Source organism: Humulus lupulus, chromosome 7, assembly GCF_963169125.1.
Source record: "Humulus lupulus chromosome 7, drHumLupu1.1, whole genome shotgun sequence".
NCBI lineage: Eukaryota > Viridiplantae > Streptophyta > Magnoliopsida > Rosales > Cannabaceae > Humulus > Humulus lupulus.
The window spans coordinates 73,145,801-73,162,743 of record NC_084799.1 but is presented as its reverse complement, the minus strand read 5'-3'; the positions used below and the strand labels follow the sequence as shown (position 1 = coordinate 73,162,743).

Here is a 16,943-nt window from a genome sequence, read left to right as displayed (position 1 = left end):
ATCTCTTACGAGAAGGTATAGATTCCTTACCTGTATACTATATCCCCAGCTATTTACATTAATGAGTTCCCAAAACAAAAGTTTCTAGCTTGATCATTCTGACAAACCCTAATGAATGAATCAAAGAACTCATATAACATAAACAAGAGTTCATAGTAACTTCAGGATTAAGATCTATTTGTATACGATCATCAATTGATATAGTTAATTAATACTTCGAAATATTATTTAACTAAGTATTAGTAAACATATCTGGTCCAGTTCTATATATTCTCTAATATATAAAGCACCTCCACTAAAGTGGCATACTACACTAGTAATCTGAATCTAGATCACATGTATTCATAATACTAGTGGACCGTACTTGTAGTAATTAATCTAAAGATTCCATAACTTTATTTTACTGCGAACTATTCAAGTTCATTTATCTCAAATACAATCATCTCGTACCAATACGTGGTTGAGATCACATATATGAACTTAGGAATTTTTTTTATATTTACTTGATATTATCACAAAATAATATAGTCCATAAAATATATGCATAACAAATTCAATTATAACAAATTCAATTTATTTATTTATTTCTTAAAACAATGTCTATTACATATGCTTTCAGGGCACAATTCCCAACATAGTCACCTAACCAGAGAGTGACTCATTAGTCACCTACCCAGAGAGTGACTCATTAGTCACCATCTTATTAGGGCTGCAAGCCCTAGAATGATTTATTTATATGGTATACATGCAGTAATAAGTTTTCTTGCTAAGCCTTGGCTCACGGGTGCTAATGAGCTCAGTAACCAGGGTGTTACAGGTATAGTGTTTGAAATTCCGGTTCTGGTGTATGTTGGGTTAGATTCTGAGGAATTAAGTTGGGAGAAAATGCAGGAAAAGCCTCAGGATTTATGGGTTCACAGGGGCGCGCCGCGACCCAGTTCATGGGCGTCACGGCCTGCGTGGCCCCAGAAACCCTGAAGGGCCTACTGTTTCGTGGGCGCGCCGCGGCCCTATAGGGCAAGTCGCAGCCCGCCTACCCCTGGAGTTTGAGTTTGGCGCCTCCGACTTGGGGGCGCGCAGCAACCCTTAGGGCCAGGTCGCAGCCAACCTAGGAAACCTTAGCCAAAATAGGTCTTTGGGCTCGGGGACTTAAACCTAAGCGCTTGGGACGAATTCTACTACCTGGTTTAGTAGAATTCAAGGTCCCAAAGGCTAGTATTTTATTCCCAAAGCATTTAATTGGATTAGATTTTAATAATTTTCCATTGTCGCTTGTGACTAGGGTTACCGTTAAGGCTCAGGATTGAGGATCGTGCTCGGGACCGCTCCACATCCTCCGCTCAGGACTCGAGGTAAGAAAGCTGCACCCAAGTTGTTATTGGGGTTGGGATCCCCTGTAATTGAACATGTGTGAAACTATAAATGTATTTGTGAATGGAAGTACCTGGATAGATAAGTTAGCTTGTGCTGTTTTCAATTGCGTGCTTCACAACTTGTATGTTTGCTATGTTTGATGTGATAGTCCAGCCTAAGGGAGTCAGAGCTGATGTTAACCATACTGAACGCAGCTTAGCCTAAGCAAGCTGGGATCAGGTAAATAACTAAAGGGCTCGACCTAAGGGCGCTGACCCCTAATTAATTGTATTAAGATTGAATTATATGTTTGGATTAAATTGTTATTGCTGCCTAGCTTAGTACGTGTACTATGTTGTTGATTGAACTAGTTGATCTAAAGTTTACTATGCACACTTTGCTATTATCTATGCTTTTTTAATTTGGTTTTCTTGCTGAGCCTTGGCTCACGGGTGCTACGTGGTTCAGGTAAAGGCAAGGGAAAGCTAGACTAGCCATGAGTTGGAGAGCTTTGGGGGCGGGGTGTACATCGGCAGCTACTCAACCGCCACGGCCGAGGGATTTACATGGACTAGAGCCAAAATTTGTATTTTTCCATTTAGGTTGGCTGCAGTTATATTTACTTTTAAGGGTTGTAACTGCCTTGTAAACATTATTTTTGGGATCCCGTGTGTTATCCCCAAAAATTGGAGTTCGATGACGTGGCAATAGAAATGACAAATGGCAAGGAATGGTTGGGTAATTTGACTTGGGAGTGACTCGGTAGACCAGTGAAGAATTTTGACTGGCCAGTCAAGTGTCATGACCGACCAGTCACATGTTTATCTGCCCAAGCATGACCATGTCCGACCAGTCATGACCGTGTCCGACCAGTCATGACCACGTCCGACCAGTCACATGTTTGTCTGCCCAGGCATGACCTTGGCCGACCAGTCAGTGCATGTCTGCCTAGTCAGGTGTGTGTCCGCCCAGTAAAGTGTTTTGCCGACCAATGAAGGTTTGGCCGACCAGCCTGGATGTGATATGGATCGACTAGACAGGGCAGGGCTACGCAAAAGATCCCAGAAATGGCTTCAGCAAGAATCGGTCTTAGCTTGCGCGAGAATCTCTCAGATTATCCCATAAATTTAGTGTATCGTTATATTTTGAATATTATTATAAATTAAATATAGTGAGAATAACAAAATATCCCGATGATGGGGAACATCATTTGTACGATCCTGAGCCTATAAATACAAGGCTCATGGCATCATAAAGGGATTCGAATTCTAATTTTCTGGAGAGAGATTAATTGTATCTTGAGAGAATTCTTGTATTCTTGGAATCTGCACTGAAGAAACTCAGTTGACTCAGGTTCATCTGATCTTGAGTGTAGATCTATAATCATAACTCTAAGTGGATTAGGCTATTACCAACACATTGGAGCTGAACCACTATAAAAAATTTATGTGTCGTTTATTTCTCTTGAAGGTTTTTGTCGTTTTGACGTCTACGCGTCATTGGCCAAAAACACGGTCAACACCGTGTATCAAACTCTTATTTTAATGAAAGTCAACCATTTTATGATCAAAACCTTTTGACCTTAACCTGTCAGTTGACTTTAGAAACATGTTTATGTTCAAACTACTTGATTAGCAAGTCTTGCACTATTTTAAACACATAGTGTAACGGTCTTGGTTATCCATGGCATTACACTAGCTTTGTATGAAGGACCAATATTTCATGTTGACTCTTCTTATTCCTTGGCCAAAATCACAAGGTAAGGACATAGATGTATTTTTGAGGCCATTGGTGGACGAGTTGAAAAAGTTGTGGATTAACATGGTGGAAACTAGGGATGGTAGAACCAACAACATGTTCAAGATGCATGCGGCCCTTTTGTGGACAATGAACGCTTTTCCTGCTCGAAGTAGTTTGTCTGGATGGAGTGGTCAGGGTTACAAGGCTTGTCCTACATGAAACGAAGACACATTCTCTATCCGAGTGATTGCTAAGACATCTTACGTTGGTCATAGATGATTCTTGGCTAGTAATCATCAATGGAGAAAGGATACTCAATTCGATGGAAAAGTTGAGAGAAGACGTCCTCCAAGAAATTTTACTTGTTAGGATATCTTAGATCAAGTTAATGCCCTACCACCTCAAGTCCTAGGGAAACATGAGAGGTTTGGAGGTTTAAAAAGAAAAAGAGGTTGGAGGAAAAAAAATCCTCTTTTATGAACTTGACTACTGGAGTAAGAGTGAGTTAAAACACAACATAAATGTTATGCATGTTGAGAAGAGTGTATGTGACAGTGTCCTTGGTACTTTCTTGGATTATGATAAGTCCAAAGACATTAATAATGCAAGACATGATCGGAGAATATGGGAGTTAGGGACGCATTGTGGATATATGAATATCATAATAAAAAGTTAATGAAACCACATGCTCCTTACATGTTGACTCCTGAAGATAGGTGAGAATTTCTTCAACTTCTAAAAGGCGTTAAACTGGCAGATGGTTTTTGTTCGAACTTGAAGAGGAAAGTGACTGATAATGACTCAAATATCATTGGGTTGAAGTAACACGACTTTCATGTAATAATGCAACGATTACTTCCAGTGGGTATCTGCAAGTTTCTACCAGAATCTATATCAGACACCATAATGGACCTTTAATGTAAATGATATGGAGAAAGCTCAAAGGGAGGTCATTCAAATCTTATGCACAATGGAGCTACTTTTTCCCTAGCTTTTTTTGACATAATGACACATTTGGCCTTGCATTTTCCAGAAGAGGCTTTATTGGGTGGGCCAGTATTTATGAGATGGATGTTTTCATTCGAAAGATGCATGAAAAAAATTAAAAAAACTACGTTAGGAATAAAGCTCGTCCTGAAGGGTCCATAGCTAAAGGATATGTGGCAGATGAGGCTTTAACATTTTGTTCCATGTATTTCAAAGGCGTGGAAACCAAATTTAATCGCCCGGATCGAAATTCGGATAAAGTTTATGTTCCACGCCACCTTTCAGTGTTTTAATCTGAATGTCGTCCATTGAGTAAGGGATTTCAGGTGCCTCTCGATGAAAAGACTCGGAATATAGCTGAGTGGTTCATACTGGAGAATTCTCTATATGGAGTAGGTTGTAACATATTTCAACTGTAATGGTAACACTATGTTAATCAATAGCGAACACCTTCGTGAGATCAAAACAGAGGGATCCATTGGGCGATCATTACCTTTTGCACAAAAAAGGGTTTCATTCCTGGTTTCACAAGAAGGTAATCTATAACTAGGATATTCTTTGTTGTTATATTGAAATATAAGTTTCTTATTATAATATATTTTGTTATATTTAGATATATGACTTGCAGCAACTCGGGTCATTACAGAATATGGATGAGTTGCTAGCTTTAGCATTTGGGTCTGATCTTTTGGCATACTTCTATCAAGCATGTATAGTGAATGGGGTTTGATATGTTACACACAATTGAGATCAAAATCATATTACACAAAATACTGAAGTGTGTGTTGCTGGGACAGAAGGTTTTAACTATTATGGACAGCTTGAAGAGATATTGGAGGTATCTTATACTAGTGTATATTCAGTGGTATTGTTTCGATGTAAATGGTTCAACACGGACCCAAAAAAAAAGAAAAACAATAACTGAAAATAATGTCACCAGTATAAATGTGAGCAGTGAATGGTATAAAGATGAATCATACATACTTGCTAGCCAAGCTAAACAGGTTTTCTATCTCAATGATCTACTTAGAGGTCGAGCTTGGAAAGTTGATGAAGAAGTGAATCATAGGCAAGTTTGGGATATTCCGGACAATTCTGATCAGATTGTTAATATTGATGTTGTACATGACACAAATTCATCCAATTTCGTATTGACTGTTGAGCTCAAGGAGTTGGTTGTTCAATAATCTAATCAACTAGCAACATTCATAGGCAACGTCGCTCGACCTTATTCAACTGTTCAAGATACCTAGGATTTTATTAATGATGATGAAGAAGAACCAGATGATGAGGATGATTTACTTGTTGACCTTAGGATTTACTTGTTGGTTGTTCAACAATCTAATCAACCAGCAACATTCATAGGCAACATCGTTCAACCTTATTCAACTATTCAAGATACCTAGGGTTTTATTAATGATGATGAAGAAGAAGTCGAAGACGTAGAAGAAGCAGATGACGAGGATGATTTACTTGTTGACCTTAGTGATGATCATAACACCAATCATGTTTCACCTATAGATGTTAATTTGATAAGTGATGACAGTGACTATTGTACTTAGTTATCGTATATGTGTAAGAAAAACTTTATATTTAAATAATTATATATCAGAAATGTTGAACAATTTATGGATTTGTTATGTTGTGGGTGTTTTGGAATTTTATGTGGTCATTACAACTATATATCCATAAATAATATATATCTAATTTTCATACTAACAAACAAATTTGGTCATATTTAGTTTAAAGATATCAGCAGATGTAGCTTCATACCATGGAAAAGATGGTGGTGGTCAAGATCCACCGGATCCTACTACGATCCCCTCTAGTTGCGAGTCGGGTATTTTAAAATTTATTTCTAATCAGACCTTATTATACAACATACTAAATTATATGATGCACTTATTTAAAACAATATAGTAGCTCCACCAAAGAGAAAATGTCGTGGGCCTGTCGCTATGAAAAAATTAGATGACAGGAGGCAAGAAACTGGATATCCACTCCCCATAGTGGTTGACCCTATCACGTACAAGGTGGTGGGAATGGAACATGCTGCTTTTGTTCGCCTTTTTGGGCACCCAAGTCACATCAGCGGTTCCAGGATATTATAAGGATTGGACGAGTGTCCCAAAATGGTAAAAGGACAATGTCATTAGTAAAGTGAAGGTAATTTTTTTAGAATTTACTTTGATAATAATTGTATTATAATTCCTGCACAATTAACATGTTTTCTCTTGATTGTAACACATCTATCAAATAGATGGGCAGCCAGATTATACCATCCTCATTGACAGTATCAATGTTGAGATGGCTGAGAGATACAGAGATAGGAAAACTAAGTGGCATGCCCACTTCAAAAAGTTCTACAAAGGACCAGATGATTGGGATGAGGTCCTAAAGAATCCACTCAAAGATGTCAACGTCGATGAGTGGAAACAAATTTGTGAGTTTTTCAGGAGTCCAGAGTTTATTACGCGCTTAGTGAAGACCAAAATAAATTGAGACCAAATGAAGTACTCTACAACATAAGGTAAAAAATCATTAGCGGCCACTCGTCACGAAAAAGTAAGTTAAAATATTAACTTAATTAAGTTGTATGAATTTATAAGTTCTCTAACATTCTCATTTTCTTTATTAGTTGAACCTGAACCTCATTGAGGAATGGAAGGAGTATCACTGGACAAAAAAGAATAAGTATTTTGTCAACGAGGATGTTGAACGAGATTTTTAACTTTATTATCAATTCAAATAATTATATTTTTCTTTTGTATTATAATATTTTTTTAAAAAGCAGGTTAAGTTTAAGTCAACTCTTGAAGTTGAGACTCAACAGACAGTTGAATCCGGTATCGATGATTCTTCCTCGGTCGATCAAATGAAGATATTAAGTCAAGTTCTTGGTGAAAGGCGGGGCCACCAACGAGGAGTTGGCCGCAAATTAAAGGGAAACCTGTTAACCCGTCCCTCTCAAAACACTCAGTCTCAGGCACCACCTCAACAGTCGACCGAGGAAATACGTGAATTGGTTGATATTGTGAATGTCATGAATGAGTAGCTTCAGTACGTGTATCAGCAACTTTCACCTGAAAAACGTCCGGCAACAAACGTGGAGATGTAGAATACATATCAGTGATTTTTTGAGAAGTATGCAGACTCGCCTTTTGAAACTCAGACACATCACATGTCTCAAGCTTCAGCTTCTCAACCTTCACCAGTCAATCCCAACATGTCTGCACCAACTTTTCCATCTCAACCTTCGGCCCAGCCATATGAATTAATGGTCGATGCCTCCGTACCCTCAGGCTTATCATCCTCATATGAGCGGACCTTCGTCCCAACCCCCACCTCCTCATATGAGTGGATTGTTGTCTCAACCTTCGTCCTATCCTTATCCTTACATATATGGACCTGGAGGATCATCGTTACCTCCACAATATCCATGGTTGATGCCTCCGCACACACCACAGGCATTGCAGACACCAGAAGAAGGGGACAATACAGAGGACGTCGAGGGTTGATATGTTTTATATATTATTGTATTAAACAATAACTTTTAATTAATATATTAGTGTATGGATATTTAATTTGGATAATATTGTATTAGTTGTGTAATTTGAATAAATTACTAATTTTATGCATATTTAGTTTTGATATTATAAATTAAAAAAAAAATTTAATATTTTTTTTATTTTTTTAATTATATAAAAGTATTAGGGACGATATTTGTCGCCGCTAATATTATATTATTAGGGGCGAAATATGTTATGGGAATCACGATTATTAGAGGCAACGTTCGATATATTAGAGGCGAAATTGTCGCCGCTAATACTAATTATTAGGGGTGACTATTTTGTCGCCGCTAATAATCGACATTAGCGTCAAAATATTAGACTATCAGCGACGATTTTTGGTATTATTAGGGGCGGCTGTAGTGAAAATATGAGATTAATAGAGAATGTTTAGAATATATATAAAATCACGAAGAGATATTTATATATATTATTTTTAATTTAAATAATAATATCTTGTAAATATCTTATTTAAATTTAAATTAATATGTAACTATTATTATTAAGATGGTAAATATTTTATTTAAATTTAAACTAATGTGTAGTTACATGTAACTACATTTTTTTTTTATATTAATTAAAAAAAGGAGTAAACATGTATTGTATATTTTTTAAATTAATTTTATTTTTTAGTAATATCATCTCCTTGGGAATTTATTTAAATTTAACTACATTTTTTAAGTTAATTTTATTTTTTAAACATAAAACGTTTAAACTAATGTGTAGTTACATGTAACTACATTTTTTTAAATTAATTAAAAAAAAAGAGTAAACATGTATGGTATTTTTAATGATTAAGTAGTTAATATATAAATATTTTATAAGGAGTAAACGTGTCTGATACATTTTTTTTTATTAAATTTTATTTTTTAGTAATTTTTAATGATTAAGTAGTTAAAAAGTATAATTAGGATTAATTACTATTATTATAATTTATGAAATGAATAAAAAAAAAATAGATTAAATGAAAAAATAGATAAATTGGTTTAAATAGATTTTAGACTGTCACATTATCTTTTTGAGATTTTTCTTTATATAAATATATAAATTATTATCAAATATATTATTTTTGTGAATTGAAATAAATATTCTCATTGAATTTTAAGAAATAAAAAATTTATTTGTTATCTCTTCCATAATTTATAACATATCACTTATATATTAATCGATTTTTCATGTTTTTATCAAAAAAATATTTTTTTAATATTATAAATTTTATACGTATAAATTTAATATTGTAATTTTACAAATGATTTTAATTCCAATAAGATAATTTAAAATTATTATATTTGTTTTTATTTTGAGTTAAAAATAAAATTGAAAATTGTGATTAGCTTTATTATTCTTAATTTTTGTTTTTTAAATTGAGACTGTAAAAGATGTTTTTATTTCTTTAATAAACAAATACCTATAGAGGTGAAATTTATTTTTAATTTACTTGTTTGGTATTTTTAGAAGGTTTGAGAAAGGGATTTATTAAACTTTGTGAATGGTTTATTTAGAAAGAGGTGGTGAGAAGAGGAAAAAAAAGTGTACGTAGAAGCACCTTAAATTATTTTAAATTACACTAATTATAATGAAATAAAAATAAAATATCATATCCTTATACAACAATATTGACCAAAATTACGTGGATAATTAATTTTATAAGACAACAAATTATCATTGCTTGGCTTTATTTAAAGATTTAACGACATCGAAGCAAACTAACAGCTCTTTTTTTTTTTCCTTAATTTGGTATCTAGTGATAATAGAAAAGAAAAAAGAAAAAGGCACCTACAAATATGGTGTCACAATAATAATGATAAGTATCTATAATAATATTCCTTGAAAGCCAATTATATAATAATGTTTTATAATTTTTGTAGTGTTTTACGATTCCGATCGACCTTCCCTAGTCAATGCCTCAGAATCAGTAACGATTATTTGATACCCTCATTCTCTATGCAACTTGGACATTGGACTTGTAATGTTAGTTTCAACCCAGACCATGTTCAATTTAAATTACTATTTATTTATAATGTTGACATTATATTTATTTAAGTATATTTTTTTAATATATATATATATATATTCTCTTTCAAAAAATATATATTATAATTAGTAAACTCTAAAGAACTTAAGTCCAACTGGGTTCGACTTCTTTGTGGTTAAAAATAAGGCAACATATTCTGATATAGTAGTTAAAAACAAGGTTTTGCTTATTGGATTCAAATTAGTACTCTTTGCTTTTCAAAAATAAATATATATACTAGATATAACAATGTGCAAGGTACGTTTTAGTTTTATTTATAGAATTTATTAGTATTTTATTAAATTTGTATTATTATCGTATCAATTTCAAATAAATAATATATATATATAATGACATAAATATATTAATTAAAAAATTAAACAAAAATATTGTTTATAATTTTTTTAAATATATATATATATACTAGGTAGAAATACGGTGCAATGTAGGTTTGTTTAGTTTTAAAATTATAAACAATATTTATAACTTTAATAAAAATTGGTTCACTATTTTAAAAAAAATATATATATATATATATAATAGAATGAATTATAGTTCTATAGTATATATAAACATTTATATCAATAATATCAAGATATATGACATCTAAACACAACGTTGACATAGATATATATATTTACATAACTACATGATATATATATATATAAAATACAATAATATTTAAAAACAAATTAACAATAGAAATGAAATGAAATATGAATAGAAAAGGTCATGGTGTAGACAATAGTATACATGCATCAACTATTTTTAGTTTCTAATGTATCTCACAATGTCCTTTGGTGAATTTGATGAAGAAAAAGAATTCCAAACACTTAATAAAAAAGAGCTTCAATCACTTAATAAAAAATAAAATATCACACAAGTTTATAAGATAAAAAAAATGATATGTATACCTTAATTTTTTTTTTTTTAAGTTTATGTTTGTTCCAGTTTTTGAATTTGACAATAACAACAAAAGATTATATATTATATGTTTAATATAATATTAAGTTTAAATTTAATTAAATTTTATTTAAGTTATAAAATATATGGTTTTATTATTTTTAAATAATTTTATTTAAGTTTAAGTCATTGTAAAATATCTTAAAAATATCATGTTTTAATTTGTTTAATTATTCATTTATTTAATTTTATTTAAGTTTAAGACATATTTACAATCTATCGTTAAATATAAGAATATTCCGTTAAAATTCATGGAAAAAAATAAAAAATCGTTAAACCCAAGAATTTTAGTTATCTACACACTTATTATATAGAAGAGATAATATGATAACTTTTTTAAACATAAATGATAATTTTTTTTAATAAAAATTAAGATTATGTATTATATATCATTATTACAATGATATTTTGTAATATATAAATATATATTAATATACTAGGTAAACATAGTGTGCAATGCACGTTTGCTTAGTTTTAAAGTTATAAACTTATTCAAACATGTATTTATTTTTTAATTATCATATACATTTTAAATAAATAAACAATATCATAAAAATAAATAAAATATGCTTAATATAATGTATGAGTATTAAAAAATTAGGGCAAAATATTGTTTGTAATTTTAATAAAAATTGGTACTTTTTTCAATATATAATAGAATGAATTACAGTACTTCTATAGTATATATATATATATATATATATCAATAATTTCTACATGTATGACATCTAAATACAACATTGACATAGATATATATTTACATAGCTACATGATATATATATATATTACAATAATATTTAAAAAGAAATTAATAATAGAATAAAATAATAATAGAAAAAGTTATAGTGTAGAGTAGTATACATGCATCAACTATTTTTAGTTTCTAATGTAACTCGCAATTTGATGAAAAAAAAAAGCTTCAATCACTTGATAAAAAATAAACTATCACACAAATTTATAAGATAAATAAAAATGATATGTATGGCTTTATTATTTTTAAATAAATATGATTTAATTATTTAAATTATCATAAAATATCTTTAAAATATTATATTTTAATTTATTTATTTACTTATTTATTTATTTTTGTTTAGATTTATGTTTATTCCAGTTTTTTAATTTGGCAGTGACAACAAGAGATTATATATTATACATGGATTTTAAATTTAAGTTTGTTGCTAGTATTTTTTTTAAAGAAGTTCGTTTCTAGTTGATAGTAGATTATATTATGTTATCTTTTTAATATGATATTATTCTAATAGGTGAAGTTTAAGTTTAAGTTATAAAACGTATGATTTTTATTATTTTTAAATAATTGTCATTGTAAAATATCTCAAAAATATCTTATTTAATTTGTTTATTTATTTAATTTGATTTAAGTTTAAATCATGTTTACAATCTACTGTTAAATATAACAATATTCGGTTATATATAAGAATATTCTGTTAAAATTAACGAAATAAAATAAAAAAATAGTTAAAACCAAAAATTTATGTTATCTACACACTTATTATATAGAAGAGAAGTATTAAATATCTAGTTTTGTATAAAATATTATTATAATAATAATTTATAATATTTGAATTTATATTAATATAATTAGTAAAAAAAATTAGGATTAATAATATTTTATAATATTTAAATTTATATCAATATATAATTATTAAATATCTAGTTTTGTATTATATATTATAATAATAATAATAATAATATATTATAACATTGAATTTGAATTTGAATTTATATTAATATAATTATTATATATGTAGTTTTATATTAAATATTATTATAATAATGATATTTTATAATATTTGAATTTAACATAACTAATAAATATTTTTTTAGTAGTTTTAAAGGTATATTTCGTTAAATATTTAGAATAATCTCTTAAAACTAATCAAACAAACTGCTAAAATTAAAAAAAATTGTTATCTACACACTCTTTAAATTTATATTATCTACACACTTTTTTTATATGGAAGAGATATATGTTTGCAAAGAATGTCAAAGGAGAGATAGTGGTAGATAACATAGAATATAGTCATTTAGGTTGCATATATATAAACATGGCCGTGGAAGACGAGCATTAATTGGGAAATTAATCAACAAACTTTAACACTATTATTATGAACCTTATTTAATCATTATTCTTTATTAGATTACTAATTACTTAATGTAGAATGGAGTACTATTCGGACCATGATTTTAATTATCTTATGAATTCATTTAAATAGAATAAAGGTTTGTGATGCTTTATTTATTTATTTTGAAATGATTTATTCATTTGATGTAGGTGGATATGATTTTGATCCATAAAACAGGCAGAATCATGCTTGTTTTGTTTGGTTGTAGTTAGTCAAATATAGATTTGTTTTCATTGGTCATTTCCTATTACAACCAAACTAAAATATTAATTATATATTATTTAACTTCCATGTTACTCCATTTTGACCAATTCAAAAACAAAGGGTTATAAGTCATAAGAACAAGACCTCAATTCGTAACATCACGAATTTTAGTTACAGCTTTCAAACTTTAATTTTCTAGTAACTAGTCATAATTGCATGTTAATTGATTGATTGTTTTTCCCTTGAAGTAAACTCGAACTAACTTAACAAATCTCACTTATTAGACATATCATTTTATTAAACAAAATATTACATTTAATTATATGTACATCCATCAACATCAAAGGTAACAAACAAAATAAAATGATGAAAACTAAATTACATTCACGGGTATATATTGTTAACTATCCAAATTCGAACTACTGAATCATTATGTTTTTTTTTTATTAAATTAAGAGATTTCAAGGTTAGTGTATGTCTTATTAAAATAGACAGAAATGTTTGTTCTGTTTGGATTCACTTTTTTAAGCTGATTTTAGCTTTTAAATTAAAAAAATACTTTTAGAAGTGTTTAGGTAAAAAGTAAAATGTATTTTTTTAATTTAAAATGTCTTCTTTTTAGAAGCTAGAATTTGTAGATTTTTAAAAGGCTTTTTTGATAAGTTATTTTATAAATTAGAATAATTATATTATTCCTAATTTACTTATAAATAAAAGATATTTTTTTTATTGATATACAAACACATTAAAAATAACTTTTTATTAAAAAAAATATCTTTATAAAATAGTTATCTAAACATAACAAAATAAGTCAAAATTTTTACTTATCTTATAATTTTAGATATAAGTAAAAACAAAAGCTTAAACGGACCTTTATCAACTTTCACAAATCCCAAATTAGTGCTCCATGATAATCCAACAAAATTAAATGTGGGAATCTATCTAGACAACTAAGTTTAGAACCATAATTATTAATCCAATTAAAACTATAAACATGAAAGAACCTAATAATTAATCAAAGCCCTAGAAAATTTTATATGGGCTACCTAGGCTTTTTTAACCTTTTGGTAATTTTATGTGATGTCCCTATGTACACATCCTTAGTTTAAGGACAAGGCAAGAACAGAACAGTTAAGGTGTAGTACAATTTGACCAGGTCTCTGGCTTAGCACAAAATAATATATATATATATATATAAATATAAACAATATCACCTTATTAGCCAAAAGACAACTTGTTGATCTCTTCCTCTCATTATGGAGTAATGAGCAGGTAGTGCCATTAAAAGTCAATGGCGTATAGATGTTACATTCACATTCAACAAGCATATATACATACAATAAATCAAAACACAGGTAAAAGAAATGTATACTTACATAATATTACATACATGCAAATACATGTTAGTCAAATTTCGTAAGTTTTGATATTAGTATTGACACACTTAGAACAACCAAAGTAGTTGCTTGTAGATACAACTGCGTTTTCTGTACAATATATAACAGATGTTGAAAAATCCAATTTCGTTTCAAGGCACGTAATCCTTTACTCAAGGAAAAAAGAGACCCCACCCAACAATGTAAACTTAGGGTTTGGAGATTAATTAGATCCTTATAACTTGACCAACATTCTACCCTTTTTCACTCCCAACCCTTTATTTATTTATTTTGCCACCAAATAATGATAACTACCTTTGCATGGAAGGTTTTTTTTTTTAGTTTTTTCCCAACAACAATGGAAATAACTGAGTAAAAAAAATAGGAAAGATAAAACAATTAAATAAATGGTACTTGTTGTTCATGAAGCCTTGTTAGTAGATTTTGTTTTGCGGTTTCTTTCTAATGATTAGAAGGTTGATCTCTTTGGCCAAATAAAAAAGGGCTTTGTCTTTGTGATATACAAAAACCATATATGTGTAATGATGAAGGCCGTGGAAATAGTCTATTCGCCACAGTGAATGTTTTTCTTAATTTTTTTTAAAAAAAAAAAGACATAAATCATGTACTTGTCAAGCATCTCCAGCTACTTCTAAAAAAATATTTGTATTTTTTAAGTCAAAATTAAATTTTTATTCCTTTTGGTTTGCCTAATACAACCTAGTAAATACACTACAATTGGGCCGCAAATCTATCTACGCCTGTGAATAACTAATAATAGATGTAAAAAAACAAGAGCTGTAACTCATTAAATGAATCATCAATTATACTTTACCTTTTCCAAGTTGTTTTGAACACTTGCACATTAATCTCTAACGTTCATGTCATAATTTTTTTAAAACCATTTATTTGAAATTTAGAAAAAGATATTGGAAAAGAAGCCAAAAATAGGGTCGAATAAAAACACAAGTAAAAAAAAGAGAGACCAAGCCTTAGTCATGACTTAACTTTGGGTGTAATTTAAGCAGAGAGCAACAGGGTAGCCATGTCCCATGCTTTACAATCACAACACCAAAAAAAAAAAAATCAATAAAAACTTTTCTTTGAACTATTTTTTTTTTAAAAAAAGAAATTAATTAAACTAATCTTTCAATTCACATCTGTATTTCTCTCCCTTATAAATGCACTCTGTGTCTCTAACCCCATCACTACCTCATCATTCCTCTTTTCCTTCTCCATAACCAATAAGAAAAGTCTTAAACTCTCAATTCTCTCTACAAATTAAGTCATGGCGGCTCTCATGGCACTTCTCGTGTTGACATTTGCCTCATTCTTCGCCACCTCCTTCGCCGATCCCGAACTCCTCCAAGATGTTTGCGTTGCCGATCTCAACTCCGGTATGAAATTATTTTAATTAATTAAGTTTGTGTGTAGCTAGTTATAGCTATAATTGCTTTTTTTTGCTTTGGCTAATCAAGAAAAAAGTGAGATCGAACAACTGTAAAGTTGGTTTTTAGTAGTTATGATTGAGTTTAATTTATGTTTGGGATTGATTACTGAACAGCTGTGAAAGTTAATGGCTTCCCCTGTAAGGCCAACGTAAGCGCCGATGACTTTTTCTTCGCCGGATTAGCCAATCCAGGTCTAACCAACAACACTTTCAAGTCTAAGGTTACCGGGGCCAATGTTCAGAATATTCCTGGCCTTAACACCCTCGGTGTCTCTCTCGCACGTATCGACTACGCTCCCGGAGGCATCAACCCACCCCACACCCACCCACGCGCCACCGAGGTCGTCTTCGTTCTCGAGGGTGAATTGGACGTCGGGTTCATCACCACCGCCAATGTTTTGATCTCGAAGAAGATCAAGAAGGGAGAGGTCTTTGCTTTCCCTAGAGGACTTGTTCACTTCCAGAAGAACAACGGGAATTCCCCCGCCGCCGTCATCGCCGGATTCAATAGCCAGTTTCCCGGAACTCAGTCCATTGCGACCACATTGTTCGGCGCGACGCCGCCTGTGCCGGATAATGTTTTGACCATGGCCTTCCAGGTTGGTACTAAGGAGGTTCAGAAAATCAAGTCTAGATTTGCTCCCAAGATGTAGAGAGAGAGCAATATTGTTTAATGTTGTGACCATTACTTTCTTTCTTCTTCTTTTTTTCCGTTTTTTTTATAATTCGAAAAATGAAAAAAAAAATAGAAAAATAAATTGGGGTGTTAGAAAATGAAAATAATGTACTTATTTCTTTTGTATGAGAAATTCTTCAAAATGTAATGTTTGTTCCTCTTGTTACAAAATAACACTTCATTATACTTTTTTTTAATTCCGAATTTAATTGTTGGGTTGTACTTAATTCCTTTTGGTGATAATTGTGTATGTTTTTTTTTTGGTTAATGGCTCTCATTCTCTCCATGAAATCTCAGTTGGACCTGTCTCCATTTGTATTTCTCCAAATGGAAATTGTTTTTTTTAATCAACACATGCATAGTGGATAAAATATAATGTCAAAGCATTAATAGAGGAAGTGAAGACTTTAGGGAGGTTTAAACGTTCATGATATAAATTATTGATCTTTAACGTATTATTTTATGTT

General features: G+C 30.5%; 1 protein-coding gene across 1 annotated transcript; it reads left to right on the top strand.

Moving 5' to 3' along the window:
* Nucleotides 1–15,538: 15,538 nt before the first annotated feature.
* On the top strand, nucleotides 15,539–16,673 carry LOC133788289 (germin-like protein subfamily 2 member 1). The gene is made up of 2 exons (XM_062225718.1): nucleotides 15,539–15,747; nucleotides 15,915–16,673. Exons 1-2 carry the CDS (start codon nucleotides 15,639–15,641, stop codon nucleotides 16,451–16,453), a joined length of 648 nt encoding a protein of 215 aa, XP_062081702.1. The 5' UTR covers nucleotides 15,539–15,638; the 3' UTR covers nucleotides 16,454–16,673.
* Nucleotides 16,674–16,943: the final 270 nt, after the last annotated feature.

Excerpts from the sequence above, each read along its gene's own strand:
- LOC133788289 (XM_062225718.1), top strand. The coding sequence starts at position 15,639 with ATGGCGGCTCTCATGGCACTTCTCGTGTTGACATTTGCCTCATTCTTC. Across the intron at positions 15,748-15,914 it reads CGTTGCCGATCTCAACTCCG|CTGTGAAAGTTAATGGCTTC; the intron begins GTATGAAATTAT and ends ATTACTGAACAG.